Source organism: Nannobrachium achirus (genome assembly GCF_963921795.1).
Source record: "Nannobrachium achirus genome assembly, chromosome: 5".
NCBI classification, from domain to species: domain Eukaryota; kingdom Metazoa; phylum Chordata; class Actinopteri; order Myctophiformes; family Myctophidae; genus Nannobrachium; species Nannobrachium achirus.
In genome coordinates, this window is record NC_137814.1 from 20,979,762 (window position 1) to 21,006,893 (window position 27,132).

Consider the following 27,132-nt stretch of genomic DNA (forward strand, 5'->3'; position numbering starts at 1 on the left):
TTGGGAACTGGTTTTATTTTTAAGTCTACTTACAGGAACTTGGGAAGTAATGGACTTAATTAGAATTACATGACACGACCAGTTTCGAGTGGGTTTCGAGCATAGGGAAGCCTACGGGCTGACCGCAGCCTCTTCTAGCGTCCGCGTGGTCCTAGTGCCGGCACCATTTGAGGCTTTTTTCCTCTCCTTTTTGGATTTCAGCGTCGCGGCAGCCCAACTGGTGGTCCGCAGCCCACGGGGGTCAAAACGTACGGGACCCCCCCGTCTCCTACGCCGCTGGTGCATACACCAGGGGGAGAGTTCCGCCGATTTAAAATGAGCCCAATACGGAACTAAATCTTCCTATGATTGGCCGCTAGTTGCACTATTTTCTCCCTGGCCGGTTGCAAAAAGAATTGTTCTCCATTGGATCCCATTCATTTTCCCCTTTTGTGTTCTAACCTTAATTAACATTTTCATGAATACTTTATGGTTGCTATCGCTAGTTAAAAATTGCCTTTCAATCACGATGATATGCGTTTTGTGAAAATAAGGTCCCATTTATGTTGCGGGGGGCGTGGCCAACTAAACTGATACCAGCCGGCTGTGTTCTTCTTCGTGTGCTGTATTTCGGGAGGCTCCGACCGCATTCTCCCATGTATCCCTGCGGTTGCACGTGACCGTTGGCAGCCAACAGCCTCCTCTGGTTGCATTTCAATCTATGATGGCAACACCCATGCCAAGGACCCATATTGTATCATTTGCGCTGCATGGAAACCAATGGCTTCGCTTTGTCCATATCTTTTATACAGCCTATGGAATACGCACACATTCTATCTATCTCTCTCACTCTCTCTCCATTGCTCTGTCTCTGTCTGCGTGCATGGGCACACAGGAGAGAGCCGTTCAGTTAGAAAGCCCATGTCTGATGACCACCAACATACTAAACGTGACAACATGATACCATGCACAACTATGACACGGGCACATACACAGACAGAGGGAGGGATGGGGATATTACACAGATTAAGTACTAGTAAGACGCCTTATATTAGGGCGACAAGCGAGGTCGCGCCACAGTGATGTGGACGTCAGGGATTCTGGTAAGAGTGGTTCCCCTGACATCACAGTGACATCATACAGTGACATCAGGGCTTGATGTCAGAGCGGCAAACCCATAGACTTTGAAAAAAAAAAATTTGTACACGTCTACACGGACAAGCTGTGACGTTTCTCAAAGTAAACTGCGACCTTCGGTCATAATTATTATTGGGTTGTGCCTCATGGCGGAGATTTGTGGTACATTGAGCGCCCCTTCTAGTTACAAATAAAATGGGAGCAATAATTTCACTTCATGATGTTTGACATGAATACTGTGTAGGCTGAGTAATGCAGAGAGGACTGTGTGTGTGTGTGTGTGTGTGTGTGTGTGTGTGTGTGTGTGTGTGTGTGTGTGTGTGTGTGTGTGTGTGTGTGTGTGTGTGTGTGTGTGGGTGGGTGTGTGTTCCATACCCTGTAAGGCTCAATTGGACTCCTCGTCACTGTTGACCAGAGTTTCTTTCCGTTGGCCCACACCAAACGGAACAACTGACTCTGTTTTTTTTTCTTTGCTGAAACGCAATCGCTCCTAACTTCTCTCTTTCTCATCCTATGCGAGAGGAGCTCTCATGTGAGCTCAGTCACATTCATAGCAACCGCTGCTTGTGGATCTTTCATTGCAGACTTCGAGCGCAGTGTGTCGAGACTTGAGAGCCATACCCTATATCTGAAAAATATACAAACACAGAAACATTCAGTTTTTGTTGTAAATGAAGGCTACACACTATATACAGTACAATCCTAGAGTTAGCCTAATTTAACTCAGAGTGCACACATGGAACCAAATGGATACTTTAATGATAGTCTATGTATAAATTAGGCTTTACTTCTAAGATAAACAATATTATCACAACTTCCAGTATAGACCATATAAAACAAACTGCACTGTTTGAATCTGTCATCTCTTATGCCACTATAAATAAATGTATCATTTCCTTTCTGCTGCTGCTTTAGTTCATAGTGTTAACAATAGCCAAGTCATGCGGTGAATAAGACTTTGTCAAGCCATTTTGGGGACCAATGACCATAGAGGTGCAGAACCCTTCAAGTAGGAAGTAGAACAAAGTATTCAGTGTCACTGGCAAAGTAAGGGCTTTGTGACAATGTGCTGAATAAATGAGTGAAATTGAGGAGCTGTTAAGTTGTCTGTACAAGAACAGGTGTGAGTTGCATTGCTAGGCAATGCAGAAGAAATGTCTAAGTATTATTATTATTTTCTTTTTCAAATGAATTAATATTAGTAATTCATTCATTCCATGTCCAACTCTACACTATGACCTTTTGCGCAGAGTGGATCAACAAAAAGCTAGATGCCTTTCAGGCATAAAGGCACCAAAGTAATCAGTAATAATGAATCTCTGTTTTATGACTTCCTCTTACTCCCCCCTCCCCCCCACATATGTGGATGTTCTGTAACAGTGTCAAACAGTGCGTCTTTATGTGTCCAATAGAGTTCTGTGTATGAGTCAGAACCAAAAAGGGCTCATTCAGGGGTGAAGTCTAAACACTGAGACCTTTAGGCCTCCCAGAGAGAAAGAGAGAGAGACAGAGAGACAGACCCAGAGAGAGAGATTAGCCCCTTGGCTGCTCGACATGAAGCCGCCAAACACTCCTGTTCAACTCTCCCATTGTGGGACAGGCCAAGATAAGCACTACAGCATTTATGTGCCGGCATGTCATGCATGCACAAATCTATAACCTCCAAAAACAAATGCATAAGCATATTAACTCCCACACAACCTGCTCACATGGGGCTGCGCTCAATCTGGCGACACACACGCATAGATACACACTTCACAGTTTCACGGAAAGAATGACGTCGAGAAATGTCAAAACAGCAACAGCATGCAGCACTCGTTAAGATGTTTGAGATCATATTCTCTTCATTAGGTCTCTTGACAACCTACAGCTTTCTCTAGTGTTCGGAGAGTAATGATTGAGTAGCTCAATGCACTCTGGGTGTGGTTGTTCATAAGCATTTGCCCTCAAGCCACCCGGGTTTTCCATAAGAACAAGACGAGGGATAAAGAGAAGCGGGGAGGAGCAAAGAGAAGAGGAGAAGAGAGACGGAGGCAAAGGGATGGGGATGGGGGGGGGGGGGGGGGGGGGGGTGTTGACTTTGAGGTTTGGAAGTGATGAGAAAGAAATTCCCATTTAAATTGCCGACTGATGCTGTCAGGACTCGGGACACCGGCTGAGGTTGCCAAAGGCCTTCCTTCGTGACACTCCCCTATCTTTCCCTTTTCCTCTTCTCTTGCACATCTCTTGCTCCTACAGTATCACTATCTTGCTCTTTAGAACTTCTTATTCCATCTCACACACAGATAGAAAGTTCATTCATACCATCCATCTTTAAAAGAGGCGGTGCCATAGTTTTGTTCTTTTTCTGGTTTTCATGTGTCTATGAGGTTGACAGTACTTCATTCGACCCCCTGGTGTGGTTGTTATGAGCAATTATGTATTCCCTTTGTATTTTGTATTTCTTCCTGGAGGCTGACACCTTGTGGGTCTAAAGTGCTGATCCAAGAACAGTGATTAAATGACATCATATAATTATCCCCTCCCCTTTTACCATTCACCCAACACTGTGGGTGTGGCTAACTTCAGCTGGGTCACCCACCTGAACAACCAGGCATGCTTAATGAACTGGTGGGTGTGGCCACATAAAAAACACATTTTAACTCTTTCTGTACACTCTTTTGGAAAAAGATCCTCCTCCTAGTATACTGTAATCATAATGATAATCATGTTTTAGGGGGGAATAAATCATGGCACTGCATCTTTAACTACATCTCTGATTTACTTGGTTCAAACGGAAATTACTGTACACACCAAAACACTTTCCATGGGTTGACCTGACCTGGGACCACTCACTTAGGCCTACAGAGTTATTTTTGAAGAGTAGATTCGTGTGAACCCAGATAATGTTCAAGCAGGTTAAGCAAACCGTCAACTCAACTGTATTTCCAAGCCCTTAAACACATCATGGGTGTGTGTGTGTGTGTGTGTGTGTGTTACCAGCTCCGTGGACCCAGGTTCACGTCAGGGCGTGTGTGTGTGGAGGAGTACATCAAAGTGGTTTTGGTTTTCACTGCACTCACAATAGCTTCAGTGTTGTTTTGGGCTTCTGTTTAAAAGGTAAAGTGGTAATGGTATATAGGCTAGTGGGGGAGTGGTTGGGAACATAGACTCTCTGGAACTGGTCCAGATGTCAAACCAGCACCACAGCTTGATGGGTTAGAGGGAATGTAAGGTCAAGTTTAAACCCAGTCTAGTCCAGGAGACCTTCAACATGTGTTTCATAAGACAGTAATTCATGTGTACCTAAATATTTGGAAACACCGAAACGCAAACAAGTAGCCACCATATACAGTATCTTGTGGACACTGAAGTTAATCTGTAACCAAGCAAGGGAAATTCCTCGGTGAGTTTCTGTCTTTGTTTGAATCCATTTTGGCTCGAAAACACAGTCTAAGGATTTCAGGTTGACCTTCACTTCATTCAGCTGTGGTTACATAGCTCTGTATTTAGTCATTGACTGGAGTAGATCCAGGCAGTAGCTCATGGATGCCAAAAGATACAAAAACACTGAAACACATCATTTCAATGCCTGTTTTCGCTGTCAATGTGGAATTTTCTTTGATTTCTGTCAACTAATAGCAAATACATCCCAATACCCAGAGCTGCAGCTGTAACATTAACTAATATTTAATCTGCAGCGCACGGCACACTCCCTGACAGCAGTTTGTCACATAATGACGATGAATCAATCGGGATATGACATGTTTTCTGCATCTGCTTCTCATTCACTGGCTTTCGTCTCTATAATAAAGTGATTCCCTGAAGTGAGTGCACTAAAACACTCGCTGTGAATCCATCCATTTGTAACACTTGAGGTAAACTAACTCACTGCAAGTTAGAATTAAAGGTGTATTCAGTGATAATGAAAGTGGCCGGGGGTCATCTTGTCCCTTATTGGCCTTACAGCGTGGAAATGTTTAGTTTTTTACACCATTATAATGTTCTCGTTTTGATCATTAGACCCAATCACTGAATATCGGTAGGCCTACGTCTCCAGCTTCAGGATATGTATATGATACTGATTTACTACGAGACTGTGGCATTTTATGAGTTCAGTACTTTACAATCTAGGCATTTAGACCTTCTTAATTCAGAGCGACTGTGGTTCTCAAAACTTTTATTTTGACCATCATAACTAAACATCACAACATAACTACGGCCATACTCTACCCTGATTGGTCGAGGACTGGCTGGCCACCTCTGAAAACCGAATCTAGCTATGCTCGTAACACGGGCCATGGTGGAAGTCCTTATATGGTCAGCACACATTCTAGTGAGGAGAATGAATGGAAAATGTACCAATTATGTTTTTATTTGAATGAAATAGAATCACAACATGCAGTGTTTCTTATCAGTCGCCAGTATACCTCCTCAGCCCAGTGGTGTGTTACATTTGTATAGATGGCATCTATAATTATTCCCTCCCACACATCTTTACCTCAGACTAAGCTTATTGAAGGCCACATCCTTGCTGCCCCCAGCCCCTCTTCCTGTGTATCGGATACGCTTTCTCAGACGTTTTTTATTTTGAATGGCTACGCTTGGCTACGAAAAAATGTATAATGCGTATCAGGGTAGAACCACCTGATACCTACATTATCATCCCTTAGTATGGGTCTCTTCACCATTGTCATCCCTTAGCTAAGGCTCAGTAGTCTGTCTGGAGCGATGTTGGAGGAGGCCCGCACACCGTCTTAAGCTCCCAAGGAATCATTTATTGGCAACGTTTCGACCCGCAATTGATGCCTGACGAAGACATTGCGGGTCGAAACATTGCCAATAAATTATTCCGTGGGAGCTTAAAGCCCCTATCATAGTAGGCACCGCGGTGATAAGCTATCCACCGCGCGGTGTAGTCTTTTTAAGTCATAAAACTACAACATTGTGTCATTACTCGCGGTGAAGAGCTATCCACCGCGAACCCCGACACATCTCTCTGTTTTTACTATCAGACAGATCGACCCATCACCCTGTTCACTGATTGGTCGATCTAGACCAGTCAGTCACAGTGATAGGACTTCACCGTGACTGACTATGATGGCCTCCACTTATCTTCTTACTTTAGGTGGATAGCTTTACACAAATTTGCGATGATAGGCTCTTCACCGCAGACTCTGATAAGGGCTTAAGATGGTGTGCGGGCCTCCTCCTTCATTGCTCTGTACGTATTTTTGCTCAGCACCCGTAAAGTCTGTCTACTAGCTACCAGGAGGCTGAGGTAGACCCGTTATCACCCATTGGTCTTATCACTGCAATGCGCATGCGCCAACACACGTTCAGGAGAATAAAAAAAGTCAACGTCGCAATAATGAGCCGACTCAGCGCTAGCTAGTCTACCAGCCTCCTGGTAGCCAGTAGACCATACATGGGCAACTGGCGGCCCGGGGGCCACATGCGGCCCCCACCTCCACTTAATGTGGCCTGCAGGTTAATACCGGAATACTGATATATTATTGGTTTCAGCTGTTACAATTCCAAACATGACCTGCTTTAATTCCGTCAGTCTATTAGTAGCTTAATGACTAGTATAGTAGTATTCAAATATAGGTATTTGAATTTAGGTTCATAGAGTCAACATGAATATATAACTAAATGTGTTTGAAATTAAATCAAAATGTTACATTTCAGGATTCCAATTAAAAAATAACAAAACATAATTCAGGATTCCAATTCAAAAGAAGCAAGATGCGTTTTGAGCTTGTAGATCGGCTATTTTTGCTTCTTTTGTATGAGATACTAGAATGACAAAGTAGGACGTAGCAATATGCAATGTGGCCCTCTGGAGTGAAGGTGGAAATATAGTGGCCCTCGCCATCATCAAAGTTGCCCACCCCTGCAGTAGACAGACTACTGAGCCTTACCTAAGTGATGACAAGGGTGATAACAGACCCTTACTATATGGGCTGGTAGAACCGTAGAACACACCACTGCCTCAGCCTCTCTAACCCAGGTGTTTCTTTTCTCCACAGTCTTGGCTGCAGCAGTATGGTTACCTGCCCCCAGGTGACATGAGGACTCATGCCCTCCGCTCGCCGCACTCCATCAAGTCCGCCATCGAGGCCATGCAGAGGTTTTATGGTTTGACCATCACCGGCTCCATCGACACCAACACTATCGAGTAAGACCATAAGCATACTTGACTAAGAATAACCTTTTGACAAAAGGCTTGACAATGATCCGACATTCACGTGTGGAGAGTGGCAATAGCAGTCTTCCAATCTACAACAAGCATGAAGTTATACATTTCTGAATCCTTAGTGTCCTAAATTTTGTGTACACATTTCTTACGACTGCACAGTTTAGTTTATTCTACTCACATTAACCCATTTAGAACAGGAACGCATATCTGTGTCAGCACTTTAACCGTTATTTTATGCTTTAACTATTAAAAAATAGCAGATATACAAGCTCATAGCGTGGCACCGAGTGCCGCGCTGCAAGCTTGTAGATCTGCTATTTTTGAAAAATCGTGAAAATTTGTGCAAATCTTTGAATGTATATATATATTTAAAGCAGACATTTGTAACTCAAATCCTTCTTTCTCTTGGTCTCTGGAACTAAATATTTTCAGATAGGGGTCCGCGGTCAGATACATATAATTCTAGGGGGTCCTTGATATGAAAAAGTTTGAGAACCACTGACATAGAAACATAGGTTTTTCAGAAAACTGTTAGGATTTAGAAGACTTTTTTAGGTATTATTTAGGTCTAAATGGCTTTTATATGTGCACTCGCCAAAGGGCTCAGTGCATGATGGGCTGGTATGAGAAGGTGTTTCCTGCACCTGTCGTGACCGCGCTCTGACTTGTGTCTGGCAGGGCCATGAAGAGGCCGCGCTGTGGCGTGCCAGACAAGTTTGGCGCTGAGCTGAAGAGCAACCTGAGGAAGAAGCGCTACGCCATCCAGGGCCTGAAGTGGGACAAGCACGACATCACCTTCTCGTAAGTGTGGAATCTGCACGAGTGGTGGCTCCACGATGAAATACTAACCCCAAACCAGGGACGTGCTGGCCATTGGGAAAAGCGGGCCAACTCCCGAACGGCCGGTTCATTCCCGGCCGGTCCAGGCCGGCCATTAGGAAAAAAAGTACAAATAAAATGTCGGCCTTCGTTCCATTTTGGGGGCTGGGCGGCCAACAAAGTAAATCGTCACTGTCGGGCAGAAACCTTGTATCTCCAAGTTTAAATTTTGTAATTTTTCTTTTCGCAAAGTAAAGCCCTGCTTCATCATACAAGGCCTTTGCACAAAAGTAGTGAAAACAGCTGATCTACAAGCACACAACGCCTCGCACTGCGAGGCGTTGTGTGCTTATAGATCGGCTGTTTTCACTAGTTTGAATAATTTTTTTAATGATAAATACAAAACAAACGGTTTTGGACATATAAAGTTTCCACCCGACAACGACAAATTATAACTCATGTAATTGGCCCACTGGCTTGTCACTTGTCATGATCTGAAATGGCAAATCTTTGAGTAGCAGCAGCGCTATAGAGAGAGAGAGATCTCTCTCTATATTTTAGATTGTTTGAATGCACACAGATGGACAAAGAAACGTTGTTTTTTGTCACCCATGTAATGACATAATGACTGCACATTATGTCATTATATTTCCTCATATTTCAACCAGTCTTTCAGAAATCCCCTTTGAAATATCAGCGGCTGCCCGCGTTCTTCAGATGTCCTGTCCTTCTATCCTCCTTATCTCCATTATTATTACTATCAGTCTAATTGTCTGCAATCAAGGCCCAAAGCCTCATTTATAACCTCGCGTCACCAGGCTTTCCACCACAGAGGAAAGACTGTATTTATTCATTCTAAAACTGAGCAGTGTGATCTTAGCGATTATTCTTTGGATTACTTTTTATATTAATCAAATAATCGAGAAGTGTTTGTTATATATTTTTTGTTACATATTTATATATATTTTTTTGTAATAAACTAAATTGATTAGTCTGATAACTCTGATTAACCACTTAAGTATTTTATACTTTGTCATACGACAGTGTTCACTATTTTTGCTATTGTATTAAAATAATATATATAGGCCTATGCAATGTTAAAATGTTTTCAAAATATATTACGATTTTTGTTTTTGTGGAATAATTCAACGTGGAATCATCAAGTAGTTTGAGTAACTGTTGCATGCCTAGTCGCAACATGTATGACAAAGCATAAAAGCTTCACAAGAACTCTCCCTGCATTTGTCTCCTTTAGAATACAGAATTACACCCCCAAGGTGGGCGAGCACGAGACCCACGAGGCCATCAGGAGGGCCTTCAAGGTGTGGGAAAGCGTCAGCCCGCTGCGCTTCCGCGAGATCCCCTACAGCTACATTCGGGACAAGGTGGAGGAATTCGCCGACATCATGCTCTTCTTCTCAGAGGGCTTCCATGGCGACGCAAGCCCATTTGACGGCGAGGGGGGCTTCCTGGCACACGCCTACTTCCCCGGCAGCGGACTTGGTGGAGACACGCACTTTGACGCGGCGGAACCCTGGACTATTGGAAACCAGGACCTATCCGGTAGGAGACAGCTTCTATTAGATCAGTGGACCTTTTCAGGCCGCGACCTCCAAAATAATCATATTTTAACTGGAGACCCCCCACCCTGACAAGCACTAAGAGTTGAGGCATTACCTTTTGTATAACACGATTCTATTGTGAAAATAGCAGATCTATCTATCAATTTCTGCCTCTAATATTTGTCAATTTGGCCAATGCTTAATTTGTAATTTGAGAGGTATTAAAAAGTCCTTAAATTGTCACTTTACAAATGTGCAGATACCCTCTATAGTCTATACACTTAAACCTTATGTTGATTTGTTTACTGTTGAGAGAGAAAACCGTGTTGCACATTAAGTTCATCATCTGGGGACCCCCCAAAATAATTTGGCGACTCCCCTGGGGGTCCCGACCCACAGGTTGAGAACCACTGTATTAGATCATAGATATTGCTTATGTGAAATCCCATACGACGGGGTAAAAGGTTAACTTCTGGGAGTTCCCATACGGTTGGGAAATGAGGAGGTGCCTTTTTTTGCCTTTGCCAGCATAATATAAAGCAACAAGCCCTAACCTGTGGGACTGTGTTGAGTGAGCATGCTGATGTAGGAGAAAACGCTCAAGTGGTTTGTTTTGGGAGAGCAGCAAGCACCAGATTTTGGCACGAACCAACTGAATGAGTCAAGAACATCCTCACATGACCTGCTGCAGCAGGGTTTATTTTCAGAGTGACTTCCTACAAAATGTTAACAGCAGCTTTTGTTCCTCTAATCCAGGGGTTCCCAAACTATTTTGTCTCAGGGCACCCCATAAATATTTTTTTTTAATCCGAGGCACCCCTAGTCCCCTACATTATAATTTTCACTCCCAGCACCTTATATTTATAGCATATCATTGTTGTCGGGTGGAAACCTTATATGTCCAAAACCTTTCGTTTTGTATTTATCATCTATAACTAAACTAGTGAAAACAGCAGAACTACAAGCACACAACGCCTCGCATCACTAGTTTTGTGCGACAGAGGTTTCTGCCTGCAGACAGTAATGATGTTTTAGTGATTATGTTGCGAGGAAAACGTTGAGATAATAGCCATTTTGGTTAGAACTGACTGAAAATAATTGTGTACTTCAAGTTTAAAATGATACTAAATATTTTTTCAAGTGTCCAAATAAATTCCAAATATTATCAAATGATCTCGCGGCACCCCTGGACTGCCGTCGCGGCACCCCAGAGTGCCCCGTCACCCACTTTGAAAACCCCTGCTCTAATCAGATGTGGCCATTGCTATTCAAATGAACATAAACATATTAATAATTGCAATAATTCCTTGAAATCCCGATCAACAGAATACCCTGGGTACTGATGTGTTCATATTGTAATTATAAAACATTTAATTGAATTACGTCACGTGCACGTGTGCACGCATGGCTCTGCATGCGCCTACACATGTGCGCACGTGCATTCGTGCAGAACAGCTGATTGATTCAGTGTATGAAAGTGAACTCATGGCGAGACCAGACCAACATTAGGAAATATCTTAATTAACTTATGTGTGAATATACATTTTACTTAAATTTACAGTTGTATAAATACAGTAGGAAACATTTTCTCAAGGAATGCCTTGAATAATAGGATCTGAAAAAGGTGTAGGCTATAATAGAAAGAAAGGATGTCAACACACTGCAGATATAATGGTGGGAAATTAACAAAAACAATGTTTTAAATGTAATTCCAGTCTTAATTACATTTGTATTGTTATTTGAGTTTTTATTTTCTAGTTTCTATTGATTGACTGATATTTTATCAGAAGTTTGCATAGGGAAAGGTACAGGACTGTAGCCTACAGTTCACTGATACATGGTCAACTAAAAGGATAAAGACCACAAGAAAGCTGTTATGCTTGTTTCATCATATGGGGTGCCAACTTCACGGAGGTTGTTTGCATTGGGGTCCCTTTGTACTCAACCTATACAAAAGGACACTCACAGCGGTGACCACTCACAGTCACCGTTGGAAACCTCTTATGCAAGTAGCCATTTGATTAGGGTACTCCTCGGGTCGTGAATCTATTCTAGGGGTACGCGTTCTAGCATGCACACGCACTGCTCCGTGCCGTTCCTGCGCGTGAAAAAAATTCCAGCCACACGGCGTGGAACCGCATACAACGACCAATACACCACTGGTCATGTATGATGCATCAACTTTGGAGAGTTCGGGATCTCCATACTGTATATGGACAAAAATTGGATGTCAGTGCGATGTGCGATGTTAGTACAGCAGTTGGAGACCAGTCTACGATGTCATTGTGCAGGATAAATAGGCACAAAGTACTTGGAGGCCAGTCTATGACGTGTCATCTTTCTCAGTATTAAATTAATTAATGACATCAGTTGCTGTTGTCAAGAGTATGCGGTGGCCAGGCTATGAAGTTGGTACATTGAACTATACTGTATTAGAACTGGAGAGGGCACAGAAAATCCCCACCCACTCATTTGAATGGAAGTTGCTCATACTCCCCCAGAAGTATCTATCCCCTTCCGGGTGTGGGGCCTATAGGGGCACAAACTTCCTGTACCAGAGTTGACCACTTGTCAAAATTTGCTTCAAAATGCCATCTCCCTGTCCTGGGGGCTTGTTGTGAAGCACCATCTTGGATGGTTGGGGTATCTCATCTCCATATTTTGGAAACCCAGCATCACCCAATGAAATAGACAAAAAGTACTCGGTAGCTAGTCTATGACGTGCAGAATGCAGCTGTGACACCAATTTGGGACTTCGGGGATCTCAATGTATGGGCAAATCAGTCCCCCATAAGGAACGCATGCTCCTCTGGTTATGCAATACCCATTATAACCATTATAATCATTGTCAACTCAAAGCACTTAGTGCAGTACCCGTTATCATAGTACTAGGAGGCCAGTCTATGACGTCAGTACCGAGATGATATATTGTGACATCAGGGATCTCCATATATGGGCAAGTTTGAAATTAATCGGTTGGATGGTTCTAGAGACATACAGAGACAGATTCCATGCATTTATAGATACTAGTCCTTACCCGTTCAAAGATATGAGCTCCAAAATGATGTGCAGTGTGTGGGTTATGGGATGTGCACTGTGCATACAGTATATGAGGGATGGAAAGTAACTTTAACTGGTGCTTGCATGATAATATGTAGGAGCATCAATGTAAGAAATACCCGTTTCGTTTAATGGCTACCCCCCCCCCCCCAGCCCGCCCGCCCACCCGCCCACCCGCCTGCGCACACACCCGCCTGCCTGCACACACACACACACACACGCACACACACACACACACACACACACACACACACACACACAGAGAGAGCTGGTTAAACATGTTGCCTCATGCTAGATGCAGAATAGATGTGCCTCATGCTAGATGCAGAATAGATAGTAGATACACCATAAAAATGCTAATATACAGTATATGATTTGTGAAAGTGACAAACGGGCTTCACAGTTATGTTAGGTGTGTTCATATGCTAATGGTGATGCGTTTTCTGATCAATTGCTCCAGCCACTGAGGAGAAACGCTGTTTCAGACAGACAGACAGACATTCGCAAAATTATAGTATAGATGTATTATAGATGTTATGGTACTTAGGTTGTTTCCTAAGTAATGAATTCATTGTGTTTAGGGATGGAAAATTTTTCAGTCAAATATGAGCGGTGCTCACTTCGCATGACATCAAACACGACACACATGCATATCTCCTTGTATGGGCTGTTCTGTCCGTGACATTAGTTATCTCCATTCATGGAGTTCCGCTCATACATACAGTAGGGACCTTCACACAAAGCCAGACTAGGAGCGGTTAGCACCGCTCAAAAAGCAAATTAACTTGGGGGGGGAAACACAACAATCGTTGAATTGCAGAATCGCAATATAACTGTTTCCCAGGTCAAGTGTCCATATTGGATAAAGTACTTACAGTATAATGTTTTTTAGGTAATGATGTCTTCCTGGTGTCGGTACATGAGCTGGGTCACGCTCTTGGTCTGGAACATTCCAACGACCCCTCGTCCATCATGGCTCCCTTCTACCAGTGGATGGACACGGACAACTTCAGACTACCTCCTGATGATATTCGTGGGATACAACAAATTTATGGTGAGTTATGATGTCAATTAAGGGCAGTACACTTCAAAATGTCAATATATTCTAGAATTAAAATCTGTGGGAAGCTGTGGAAATATACAGTAGCAAGAACTCTGTTAATCCAACAACAGGCGTATACCCTTACTGTTTAGTTTTGCTAAATACTTCAACAAAGCGACGTAAACATGATACCTCACCGATCTTTTTTTAAAATAAAGGTTGTACATAAATATGGACATGTACTGTATATACAGTGCTGTATAATCAAAATCAACCACGTCATGACCTGAAACTCTCATGATTGGCAGCAGATGTGACAGCCTATTGTTGTCATAAACCAATAAAAGTAAATCTTTAGAGCAACAGACCTGGCCACAACAGCTGCAGTGTTAATTCTTTCAGCACATTTAGATTTAGTCTTTTGAAAAACAAACCATTTAGGGCACATTCTCACCCAAAGTCCGCTTAAAAGGTCCGGATCAGGGACCAAATGTTTACATTGTTGCATTTTGAATTTGGTCCGGTTAGCGTTCACACGGGACTTTTGTTAAAAGAACCAAATATGTAAACAACTGACACGTGGTCATACAGGCGGCTGTTGATCTATTGACAGAATAGGCTATTCCTATGGAAAATTACTTCACTGCCTATTCCAATTAATTTTGTGTTATTAATCACAGCCGCTTCCTATATCTCTTTTTTTAAAAGAAGCGAAACCCGCATTTCAGGCAGTAATTAGCGATGGATGGGTGGAGGAATCTCTCTCTCTTTCTCTCTCTCTCTCGCTCTCTCTCTCTCAAAACATAGCCTGTATAAAGCCTTCTCCTTGATTCATTTAACAATAAATAGCGCAAGAACGCGAGAACATAATATAAGCATCCCCGTTTCCACATCAAATCTCTCTCTGTCTGTCTCTTTCTTTCTTTACAAGCAAGTGAAGCAACGGGTCCGTAATGATATTTCCTATCCTTATCAGGTTGGAAATGTGAAGCTAAATGAATAAATAACCTAAATAAAAACAATAAAATAATGTATAATCCCAAATGTTGAATCTATATGCGTATGAGCCATAACTTTATATGCGGTGGCGCATGCTTAAAAAGAACATATTAATGTAACGGGATGCTAACCCACATCTCTCCTCATTTAGCCATGAAACATAACAGCCGTGCATCAGACACTCGGACAGTGTTGTAAGCTTTTAAATCCGTTATTTTTGTGCACCGCACCCGATGACATGGACATACTGCCGTCCCAGCAACAACGTGAAGAGTTTGACTCGTGCACGCCCGTCCTCAGGGAACAGCGAGAGAGCGAAAAGAGAGCGAAAATCCTAATGCCTCGAAAGAAAAGGCAAGTTTGACTTTATTTTGTGTTGTGGTCGTTTGGATGGAGGTTGTGTGCGCAGCGCGCCCGCCGCGCCGCCTCCTCCTCCTGTGTTATACACAAGATGGTGACCTTACTTTTATTTGTGACTGTATTTGTGTCAAAACAAACAATGATCACCGTGTTCGGAGAGCGACCCCTGGAGTCACCGCACACGATGGGTCACCAGTTTCCATGTAACCTCGCAGTTTCCATGTAGCTAACAAGACACCGCAGCGCTTGCTCACAGGGAGAGGAGATGATACAATTATTAACGTGTAGCCTACTGCAGGTCATGAAGACATATCAGCGGTCGGGTCATATCAATAATGATTCCCGTAAGAAATTCATGCTTTTAGAACTAATTATTAATCCAGCTTCACAACTGCAGTTAACAAAGATTGATGAGTGTAGTCTCTTGTAGCCGAAGTTACAATTGCTTCACGAGTAGTCGTTTATTATTTTTTCCATATTGTTTTTCAATGAACAACACACAATGCAGAATGTAGTAGGCTGATCAGACATAAGTTTGGTCCTCTATAAAGTCCAGCTCCGTTCACACCAGCAGAGGACCGGACCATGGTCCGTTTGGAAGGGGACCGAGTCCTGCCTTTTCAAGAGGACCATGGTCCGGACCAAACAAAGGGACCCTTTGTTTGCACGTTCACACCAGCGGACCAAAGGAGAAAGAGGACCATGGTCCCTTTTAAGCGGACCAAATAACCCTGGTGTGAACGCCCCCTTAGTCTTAGTCCTGTCTTAGTCTTCTGAAATTGTTTTAGTCAAGTCTTGTCTTAGTTGACTAAATATCAAAATATTCTAGTCATAGGGCACGTTCTCACCCAAAGTCCGCTTAAAAGGTCCGGATCAGGGACCAAATGTTTACATTGTTGCATTTTGAATTTGGTCCGGTTAGCGTTCACACAGGACTTTTGTTAAAAGAACCAAATATCTAACAAATGACACGTGGTTGGTTGTTGATCTATTGACAGAATAGGCGATTCCTATGGAAAATTACTCCACTGCCAAACTGCAGCATAAGTGTTGGTTTAATTAGGCTATTAATTAAAATAACTGTGAAAACACTATGAGCACACATTCCAAATTCCAGTTATTAATCACAGCCGCTTCCTTTCCTATATATAGCCTATATTTTTGTTTTTTAAAGAAGCGAAACTCACGCATTTCAGGCAGCAAATGTTTAGACTTACTGTTTTCTTTTTTGTTTTTCTTTACATATCTACTGCATAGTACTGTGTTCTATTTGTCTGTCATTCAATGTTATATGAGATACTTCAATGGTTTCCAGTGGAAATAAGCTTAGTCTTTTCATGGATCTCCTTTTAGTAGACCTTGTACCAGTGAACTGTACCGTCATGAAACTGTACCTTTTCCTATGCAAACTTCTAATAAAGTCTTCAATCAATCAATCAATTAGCGATGGATGGACGGACGGAGGAATCTCTCTCTCTCGCAAAAAAAAACAAAAAAAAACAAAACATGTAGGCTATTAAGCCTAGGCTACTTCATTCATTTAATAATAAATAGCCCAAGAACGCGTGGCCAAATAACTTTAAGCGTCACCGTTTCCACGTCAAATAATCTTTCTCTGTCTCTCTCTTTCTTTCTTTACAAGCAACGGGCCCATACGGATATTTCCTATCCTTATCAGGTTGGAAATGTGAAGCTAAATTAATAAAATAACCTCAATGAAAAAAATTTAATAATGCATACTCCATAACTTTATATGCGGTGGCGCATGCTTAAAAAGAACAGATCTAACAGGATGCTAGCTTGCAGATCTGTTCTTTTTAACCACATAATTTAGCCCTGAAACATAACGGCCGTGCTAAGGAATCCTATACTGTACTATCGGACAGTGTTGTAGCTTGCAAATCAGTGATTTCTGCGCACCACACACGATGTATATGGACATCTTACTGCCGTTCCAACAACAATGTGAAGCGTTTGACTCATGTCATGCTGCACCTCGGGGTAACAGTGAGAGAGCGAAAAGAGAGCGAAAATCCTAATGCCTCAAAGAAAAGCCAAGTTTGACATTTCTGTGTCGTTTGGATTGAAGTTATGCGTGCAGCGCGCCTCCTTCTACTCCCGTGTTACACACAAGATGGTGACCTTACTTGTATTTGTGACAGTATTTGTGTCAAAACAAACAATGATCACCGTGTTCGGAGAGCGACCCCTGGAGTCACCGCACACGATGGGTCACCAGTTTCCATGTAGCTTACAAGACAACGCAGCGCCGGCTCACAGGGAGAGGAGACGATACAATTATTAACGTGTAGCCTACTGCAGCTCATCAAGAAATATCAGCGGTCGGGTCATATCAATCAACAGTGATTCCTGTAAGAATACATGCTTTTAGAACTAATTATTAATCCAGCTTCACAAATGCAAAACATAAAGATTGATGAGTAGTCTCTTGTAGCCGAAGTTACAATAGCCTAGTCGTTTATTCTTTTTTCCATATTGTTTTTCAATGAACAACACACAATGCAGAATGTACTGTAGGCTGATGATCAGACATACGTTTGGTCCTCTATAAAGTCCGGCTCCGTTCACACCAGCAGAGGACCGGACCATGGTCCTTTTGGAAGGGGACCGAGTCCTGCCTTTTCAAGAGGACCATGGTCCGGACCAAACAAAGGGACCATGGTCCCTTTGCACGTTCACACCAGCGGACCAAAGGAGAAAGAGGACCATGGTCCCTTTTAAGCGGACCAAATAACCCTGGTGTGAACGCCCCCTTAGTCTTTTGGGATTAGCCTTGGTCTTTTAGTCATCGTTTCTTTTAGGCTAAATATGACCACATAACTCTGAACAAGTCATTGTCTTGTGTATATATATATATATACTGTATGTATATATATATATATATATATATATATATATATATATATATATATATATATATATTATATATATATTCATACAGTATTTAGTAACTGTATCGATCACATCTGACACTGTCTGCTACTCTCTGTGCTAAACCAACAAGATTTGAAAAGAGCAGATATGTGCCATTCTCAAATAAAAATATGTATTTGGCTTTAATTCAAACATAAACATTAGTCTTAGACTTAGATTTAGTCTTTTGAATAACACACATAATAGTCTTAGTCTTGGTCTTAGTCTTCTGAAATTGTTTTAGTCTGGTCTAGTCTTATGGACAAAATATCAAATCTTGTAGTCTTTTAGTCTTAGTCTTAGTCGACAAAATTAACACTGAACAGCTGGGCTCATCTCTGGGCTGCTACCATCCACCACAGGGTTCCCACACATTTTTTTTTTTTTCACTCAATTTTTATTGATTTTCCACACAAACAAATAAACCATGGCATCCATCATCTCTTCACATTAATCATCATCATACTGTTCATATACAGGATTTACTTTTTTGTCTTCTTTTTTTTTTTTCCTCTTTTCCTTTTCACAAGTCCATCTTCATTATCATTAGAACATTTCCACCATCTAGTGTCCGTCGTTATAACTTTTGTCCTTATACTGGTGAGTTAATCACATTTACATTCAGTGACATTATACACATCTTATTAACCATCCTTTGTTCAAATAGTTCCCATAATATTAACCATCAGTTTAATATTCACTTAACTCCCCTCATCTGTTCTACCTGTCTATGTCCAATATAATGTTAACATCCAAATGTCATGCCATACAACAAAAAAAACAGATATTCAAGCACTCACAAATAAACTACACTAATCACACACATACACAAACACACACACACGGGACTTCCACCTAGGGGTGACTACCCCCTACCCTCTCTAACTAAACTGAGGGGCTTGTCCACATCACGGATAGGGCCCCCTCTCTAGACCTGAAAATATTCCCTACTCTTGGGTCCTTCCAGTGTCTAGCCAACTACACAGAAGAGTAAAAAAGCATAACAAAAACGACACAATCCCCCTAAACTAAACATCCCCTCGTCGGTCCCGTCTGTCATTCAATTATAATTCTATTACAACTCTAGATTCCTCTTGTCCTCTCTTTCCCATAGCGTGCGGTGCCCGCACTCACTTTTTTTTTTTATCTGTTCTTGTCTCTTTCTTTCACTTTTTTCACCGTTCCACTTTTCTCTCCCGTCTTCTTCCTCAAAACTCGCTGCCATCTCTCTACCTCCTCCTTCCTCCGTCTATCCCTCTCGTCCATCGCCGCCTCGCCTGTCGTCTCTGATCCTGTCTCCAGCGACACCTCCACGTCCCCCGCCGCCGGGTCTGCGTCCCGTGTCTGTGGTGGTGGTGGTGGCGGTGTCTGTGTTGGTGGTGGTGGTGGTGTCCTCTGTTTGTAGCCTCTCGCGCGGATGTCTCGTTCTGCTTCTGCCGCGGTCTCATACATCTTCACTCCGTCATCCCAGTGGACCCTCAGCTTCGTGTACGGCGACTGGAACGAGATCTTTTCTTGTTTCAGGATTTTCTTCAATGGGACATATTCTTTTCTTATCTTCACAACTTCTGGTGGGTATTCATTATCAAAGCCAAGGCGTTTGCCCGCCACCTTTATTTCCTTTGCCCACAGCTTTCTAAGCACCATCTCCTTGGTGTCAAACTTATGAAAGTTTATCACAATAGAACGGGGGGCGCCGAGGTATCCTGTGGCTTTCGAGTCGGTGCACGGTATGCTCTTTCAATCTGGAGCTCCGTCTTCTCCGGTAGTTCGAGCTCGGCCCTTAGCAGTTTTTCCATGTAGTCCACCATATTCGTCCCCTCTTCTGCTGTTTCTGGGCAGTTAAAAACACGAATATTGTTGCGCATTTGTCTCGATTGAAGGTCCAGTAGCCTTTCCTGCAGCTTTCTCGCCCGTTCCTCCAAGTTCACCACCACTTCTCCCTTCTCGACTCGCCATTCCTCCGTCTCTGTCACTCGACGTTGTACCTCCATTATCTCCACTCTCTGCGCCTCCATTTCTCCACTTACTTTCTGCTTCTGTGTGTCCATTTCTTGGCGTAGAGCACTTATTTCGTCCTGAATTTCTTTCCTGATCTCATTCTTCAAAGTCGCCATTTCTTGTCTGACTTCTTGTCTGAAGTCTACCATGTTCTTCTTTATGTCGGCGAGGCTTCTAATTACCTCCTTTAGCTGATCCTCCATCGCCATTTTTGTTTCTTCTCGTCGCACACTTTAGAGTCTTTTATACTTATTAATAGCACCGCTATGTGTCTCTTAATGAATCTAGAGTTGTCCTTGTATCTCCCTCACACTTTCTCTTCAACCTTTTTTGTCCTAAATGCACTTTATTGAGGTTTATATTCCCGACTTTCAGGGAGCTCGTTTTCAACCTACTACCTCCTCCGCCATCTTCCCGGAAGCCGTCCCACACATTTTTACCAATTAATTTCCCAAACATTTCCAGAATATGTAACCCAATTTCCAGGACTATATAACAATAATTCAGCTCAATAACAGGTTGCTTACTCCTATGCGCAATGCCCAAAGACAGGTAGTGTATGCCAGTGGTTCTCAACCTTTTCAGGCCGTGACCCCCGAAATAATCATGTTTTAACTGGGGACGCCCCACCCTGACGAGCACTAAGAGTTGAGGAATTTTGTATAACACGGTTCCATTGTGAAAATAGCAGATCTACATGCTAGATCGGCTATTTTCACAATTTCTGCCTCTAATATTTGACAATGTGGCCCATGTTTAATTTGTCATTTCAGAGGTATTAACAAAATTAATAATCAAAGACAATCCATAGCTATTTTTTCCAGGGCCTTCCAGGACCCTTGATAAATTCCAAAACTTTTCCAGTACTGGAAAAATATTTTTGTAATTTCAAAATATTTCCAGGAATTTCATGACCGTGGGAACCCTGCACCATCTCACACGTTGTTTCTTTTCCCTCTGATGAACGCTCACAGGTTCTGGATCAGGCGGTGGCCCTCACCCGCCCCCTGTGACACCACACCCTGGAAACGACCCCGACCCTGAGCCCACCGTCTGGTACGGGTCCCCTCGCTTTGGTCCCAACATCTGCGAAGGTCACTTTGATACCATCGGCATCCTCAGGGGGGAAATGTTTGTCTTCAAGGTAAGGGGGAATTTGGTGTTTTAATCGTGCTTTAAGACACTTTATGTATATATATACCAGTAAGACTCCCTAATCGGGAGATAAGCGACCGTCAGGTCGCAGCGTGATTTTAGGGCAAAATGTGTAGGAGCAGTGTCCAAAAATGTGGTTCAAAAAATGGGCCTGATGGTGGCGCTATATGGGACATCCATATTGATGAGATGAGTGTAGACATACTGTGTACCGATTTGTGTGATTTTAGGGCAAAATCTGTAGGAGCAGTGTCCAAAAATGTGTTTTGCAAGAATCGGCCTCATGGTGGCGCTAGAAGAGGGCCATGTGAGAAATGAGGGGTGGGGTCTCCGCGTTGCCTTGGCGGACGAATAGGTACCGGCCCCGGCTCTCCCGGACGCTCCTAACCCGAGTTACGGCATTTTATGTGAGCTGCAGTGGAGGGGGTCCTCCACTGGGAGCGCCACCACTTTTGCATCCGTTCTGGAGCACCAGGAGTCGGTGGTCCCCGGGAATTCCCCGTGAGCAGCCCCGTTGGGGTGGTCATTTGGTCATTTTTGCACATTTGGTCATTTTTTACATCTGGGGGACCTTGGAGGTTGTAGTTTGGCAGGCAAGGAGTGTGTGTGCAAAATCTGGCATGGATCGGGGCAACGGTTGCGGAGATATGAGCAGGGCAATAGTGTGACGTGTGAGGTGTGACAGACAGACTGACGGACTGACTGACTGACTGACTGACTGACTGACTCACAGTTTGTGGAGGTTTTGATAGTAAGTGCGACCTGACGGTCGCAATTATTCGTTCCCTTTCCTGTTGTACCTTGCTCTTACTGTATTTACTGTACTCTGTTCTTGTTTTTTCTTTTTATCTTTTTCATACTTCTCTGTAACTTTGTAAATAACCTTATACTGCTGTGCTGCCTCTGGGCAACAAATTTCCCCCCCTGGGATAATAAAGGTATCTATCTATCTATCTATCTATCTATCTATCTATCTATCTATCTGGTGTTGAGCATTTTGTCGTAGAAGTTGGACCAGGAATAAACAAACCTCTGTCTCTGTCTTTTTTGTCTTTAAGGACAAGTGGTTCTGGAGAGTGCGGAACAACCACGTGCTGGATGGATACCCTATGCCGATTGGTCACTTCTGGAGGGGCCTGCCGAACCATATCAATGCTGCCTTTGAAAGGGAAGATGGGAAGTTTGCCTTCTTCAAAGGTGAATCTGGTTGTGCTATCGAAAATGTCCCAAATGTTCACAGTTTTCTATTTCTATTCTTTGTGCAACCCTCTTTAGGGGGCTTTCTTTTAACTCTTCTCTCACTCCCTTTCTCTAACAACCTCTACCTCTCTTTCTGTCTTTCCAGGGGACAAATACTGGGTGTTTACTGAATCCATTCTGGAAACTGGGTACCCTAAGAGTCTGAAGGAGATGGGCACTGGACTCCCCAAAGACCGGATAGACGCTGCACTCTTTTACACACCAACTGGGCAGACGTACTATTTCAGAGGAAACAAGTTAGTCACATCTCTCTGTATATCACGACAGCAGTTGACCGGTGTCCCCAAGCATTAGGGCTGTCACAATTATTACATAATCGTCTAATCGCAATTATTTGACATAATTGCAATTATTTTGTGATAATCGTCATAATCGTTTACATGTTGAAAAATGTTTATATATGTTCAAACATTTAAAAAATAGTGGAAATAGCAGATCTACAAGCTCACAACGCGTCGCAGTGCGACACGTTGTGAGCTGGTAGATCGGCTATTTCCACTATCAATGTTCTTTTTATAGTGTAACGTTGTCAAATATGTCCTTAATTTCTTTGTATATTTAGGTTATGTGTCATATCTGCCATGTGCAACTTCAAAACCTACAAGCCAAACAGAAATGTAATTGTGAACGATGAAAACGTGTTAATCGCAATTATTTGAGTGACAATTAATCATCATTTAAAAATGTCGTATCGTGTCATCCCTACCAAGGGTTCTATACTCCCCTCTATTCTTAGAGCAACATTGTGATGTCGTAGATCAGCTATTTTCAGTGAATGTTGGCCTATTACGACATACCCAGAATAGGGACGCGAGGGTTCATGTGGTTTAGCAACATAAATGTTCTTGCTTTATGAGTCACTCTGGTCACACTGTCTGTGTACCTTATAGCCTATAAAAAATATACTTCTGTTTTTCTGTCCTTCTCTCAATTATTCTCTATTTAGGTATTACCGCTTCAACGAACAGTCACGAGCTGTTGACGATGGCTATCCTAAAGACATCAGCGTGTGGCAGGGAGTTCCGGAACACATCAAGGCTACCTTCATGAGTAAAGACCTAGGTGAGGGTGGTCTTTTGTGTGCCTTCAACTATCTCGCCGTGTGTCCCCTTAAGTCAGGGGTCTTTAACGTTTTCAGGCCAAGGACCCCTTAGTTGAGAGAGAGATGAAGCAGGGACCCCCCACAACCTTTTCATAGATTACATATAGTTTCATTGTTTGACAGCACAGTCATCAGTATATTTTGGATTCATGTCAATTTGTGTTTTCAGATATTTAACCACTTGAACCATCAAGACTTAATAAAGTTGACCTTTCACTCTGTACTTAGTCTGCTCTTTTTCCCCCTCTACACCAAAACTCTGCCAAAAATAGCCGATCTACAAGCTCACAACGCCTCGCAGCGTTGTGAACTTGTAAATCTGCTATTTTTGGCAAAAATTCTCAGAATAAGGACACTAGGGTTCAAGTGGTTTGGAGGACCCCCTATAGTAAATCTGAGGATCCCCTAGGGGTCCCGGACCCCCTGTTGAAGACCCTTGCCTTAAGTGTCTCATACTTTCAGTTCTTCTTACACCCTGTTGCATGAAATAGGTATGGCATGCTAAATGCTTTCATGTTTTTCTTGAACGTTTTCTAGAATTAATTTGAATTCCTAACACAGTGGCACATCTAAATCTATTGTATGTCTTTTCTTATTGTCTTCAGCGTACACATACTTTTATAAAGCCAACAAGTACTGGAAGTTCAACAACGAGAGGATGCGAGTGGAGCCGGGCTACCCCAAGTCGGCGCTCCGAGACTGGATGGGCTGCCCCAACGAGGACCCCAAGACCGACGGAGGGCGGGGCGGGGACGGCGGCGGCCACGACAAGGACAAGGACAAGGAGAGGGACAAGGAGAGGGACCGCGGGGACAAGGACCCGACCCGAGACAGGGAGCGGGAGCGGGACAGGGACAGGGAGAGGGACAGGGAGGTCGACACGGGCCGGGAGGAGGAGGTGATCATCATCGAGGTGGAGGAGGAAGGCGGGGCGGGCGGGGGCGGAGGCGCAGCCGCCGTGGTGGTGCCGCTGTTCCTGCTGGTGTGTGTGATCCTCACGCTGGGAGCGCTGGTGTTCTTCCGTCGGTACGGCACGCCCCGCCGACTCCTCTACTGCCAACGCTCTCTACTGGATAAGGTGTAGAGAGAGAGAGGGCGGGGTCTGTGGCAGTGGTTCTCAAAATGGATTTCAGGGATTCTCCAGGTTCCTTCATGTGGGTCTAAATTGACCCTTACGAGTATGTAACTCTGACAAGTGTACAAATGGAACCAAATGAACCCTGACGGGTTCATTTGGTTCCATTTGTACACTTGTCAGAGTTAAGGGGAGACCTTAAAATTTGACAGTTTGAGAAACGCTGGTCCATGGAGTGGAGGGGAGAGAAAGAGTGAGAGAGAGAGAGCAAAGAAAGAAAAACGTTGACGTGTAAGAGAAAGAGGGGAAACAGTGGAAGACGAATGAGGGAGAGAGAGAGAGAAGGGAGAGCGAACAGTAGATTTACATGAAAAGTACTAAATATTCCGTAAATGTACCACTGCCAAGTGAAACATTGAAGAGATTCTTTTTTTTCTGTTTCTCTCCTCCACTCAATGCCTCTGTTTCCGTGCTCCTTACAGTCTTTCAGCTCCTCTCTCTTTCTCTCTCCCCGTCGTGGTTGTTGACGCCAGCTCATCGCTGTTTGTTTTAGCCTTTTTCAATGTCTTTTTGTTTTGTTTTTTAGTTTTGCCAGTGGTCAATGTCCGTGTCCCCGTGAATTTACAGCTTTGAACCAGCAGTGTTCCATGTCTACATTCTATCTTACCTGTAAGCGTGCAACAGGCTGTTGATTGTTTTCTGTCCCCTTGTCAGGGTTTATGTACACACACACACACACACACACTGATGTAAGCTCACTCAAACATGCACGCATATTTTCATACTATAGTGGCGTAGTCACTGTCACAACTAGGGCTGTCAACGATTATGACATTTTACGTGACGATTAATTGTCACTCAAATAATTGCGATTAACGTTTTTGTCATTGACAATTACATTTCTGTTTGGCTCGTAGGCTTGCACATGGCAGATATGACACACAAATAGCCTCAAGTTGACCCGGAAGTTAGCCAAATAGCTAATAGTTACACAACTTTCCACTTTTCTCTTTCACCTCAATCGCAGTAACACCACGTCATTGCATCACCAATACTTTTTTTTTTTTTTTCAAAACTTCTTTTTTCCAAAAAATATTTTTTTCTCCAAAAATTTTTTTTTTTCAAAATTTTCTTTTTTTTTTTAATTTTTCTTTCAAAACTTTTTTTTTCAAAATTTTATTTTTTTCAATTTTTTTTTTTCAATTTTTTTTTTTACCCATATTTGACCATTACACACCACGCTGCCGCAACATGGCGGTGAGGGCCGCGCAGCGGCCTGAACTCTAGACTTTTGCGGGCCGCAAACTTCTAGTAACCTAAATATACAAAGAAATGAACGCGACGCGTTGTGAGCGGCTATTTCCACTACTTTTTAAATCTTTGAACATATATAAACATTTTTCAACATGTAAACGATTATGACTATTATCCCCAAATAATTGCGATTATGTCAAATAATTGCGATTATGTCAAATAATTGCGATTAGACGATTATGTAATAATTGTGACAGCCCTAGTCACAACCCAATAAGGCAACTTGATAGAGCCAGTAGCAGCCATAAAAGGGAATAGTCACATTAGCCGACATCCTTTATGAAGCATGAGAAACACTCCTTTTCCGAGTAGAGTAGTAAAGTAACATTTGCGTAATTCTTTTTTTTTCTTCATATCAGTGTCTTTAATGTTTATAATGATCAATTATAAACATTATTATTAATGTCATTATTATTATGACTATTACTATTGTTTTTGTTGTTGTCCTCCATGTATAGAATGTTTTGTACATTGTCATTAAAAAGTCCTGCTGGACAGTGACAGAAAGTGGCCTTAATTTTATATTTGGGGAAAGTGAATGGGACGGGGTATGTTTTCTTGAAACTTGATTGTTTTTTGTTTTTGTTTTTTTAAAAGTCCATCTCAAATGAAAAATAAATTGAACATCTGAAAATGAGTCCTTTTTTTGTCATTGCACTTAATTGTTTACAGTCTTTCAAATCATGGTGCTGTCCTAGAATCACTAGCCATACAGGCCTATCGGTATATCAGGAGTTTGAAACAATGATAACAACGATACTAATGATGATGATAATAATAACTAGCTTTCTCAATGGGATTGTGCCTGTGTCTTTATCCACATTTCTTTTTCTTTTTTTTACTTTCTTACAAAATAAAGTCATTTAAAAAATGCTCCAGTGCTTCGATTTTCACTCGGTATGATGTTCTTTAACTTAAAGGTATATTCAGTGATTGTATTTCATTCAAATAAAAATATAATTGGTACATTTTCCATTCATTCTCTTCACTAGATATGTGTGCTAACCATATAAGGACTTCCACCATGGCCCGTGTTACGAGCATAGCTAGATTCGGTTTTCAGAGGTGGCCAGCCAGTCCTCGACCAATCAGGGTAGAGTATATGGCCGTAGTTATGTTATGATGTTTACTTATGATGGTCAAAATAAAAGT

General features: G+C 42.6%; 1 protein-coding gene across 1 annotated transcript in view; it reads left to right on the plus strand.

Moving 5' to 3' along the window:
* mmp14b (matrix metallopeptidase 14b (membrane-inserted)) overlaps positions 1-24,675 on the plus strand; it is a gene marked incomplete at its 3' end in the record, with an annotated part of 33,307 nt that extends 8,632 nt beyond the window's left edge. The window contains exons 2-10 of the mRNA XM_080727177.1: positions 7,128-7,276; positions 7,976-8,098; positions 9,372-9,679; positions 13,631-13,792; positions 21,049-21,218; positions 22,288-22,426; positions 22,575-22,725; positions 23,436-23,551; positions 24,197-24,675. Of these exons, the coding sequence (XP_080583303.1) occupies positions 7,128-7,276; positions 7,976-8,098; positions 9,372-9,679; positions 13,631-13,792; positions 21,049-21,218; positions 22,288-22,426; positions 22,575-22,725; positions 23,436-23,551; positions 24,197-24,675 (1,797 nt within the window). The remainder of the gene's footprint in view (positions 1-7,127; positions 7,277-7,975; positions 8,099-9,371; positions 9,680-13,630; positions 13,793-21,048; positions 21,219-22,287; positions 22,427-22,574; positions 22,726-23,435; positions 23,552-24,196) is intronic.
* Positions 24,676-27,132: the final 2,457 nt, after the last annotated feature.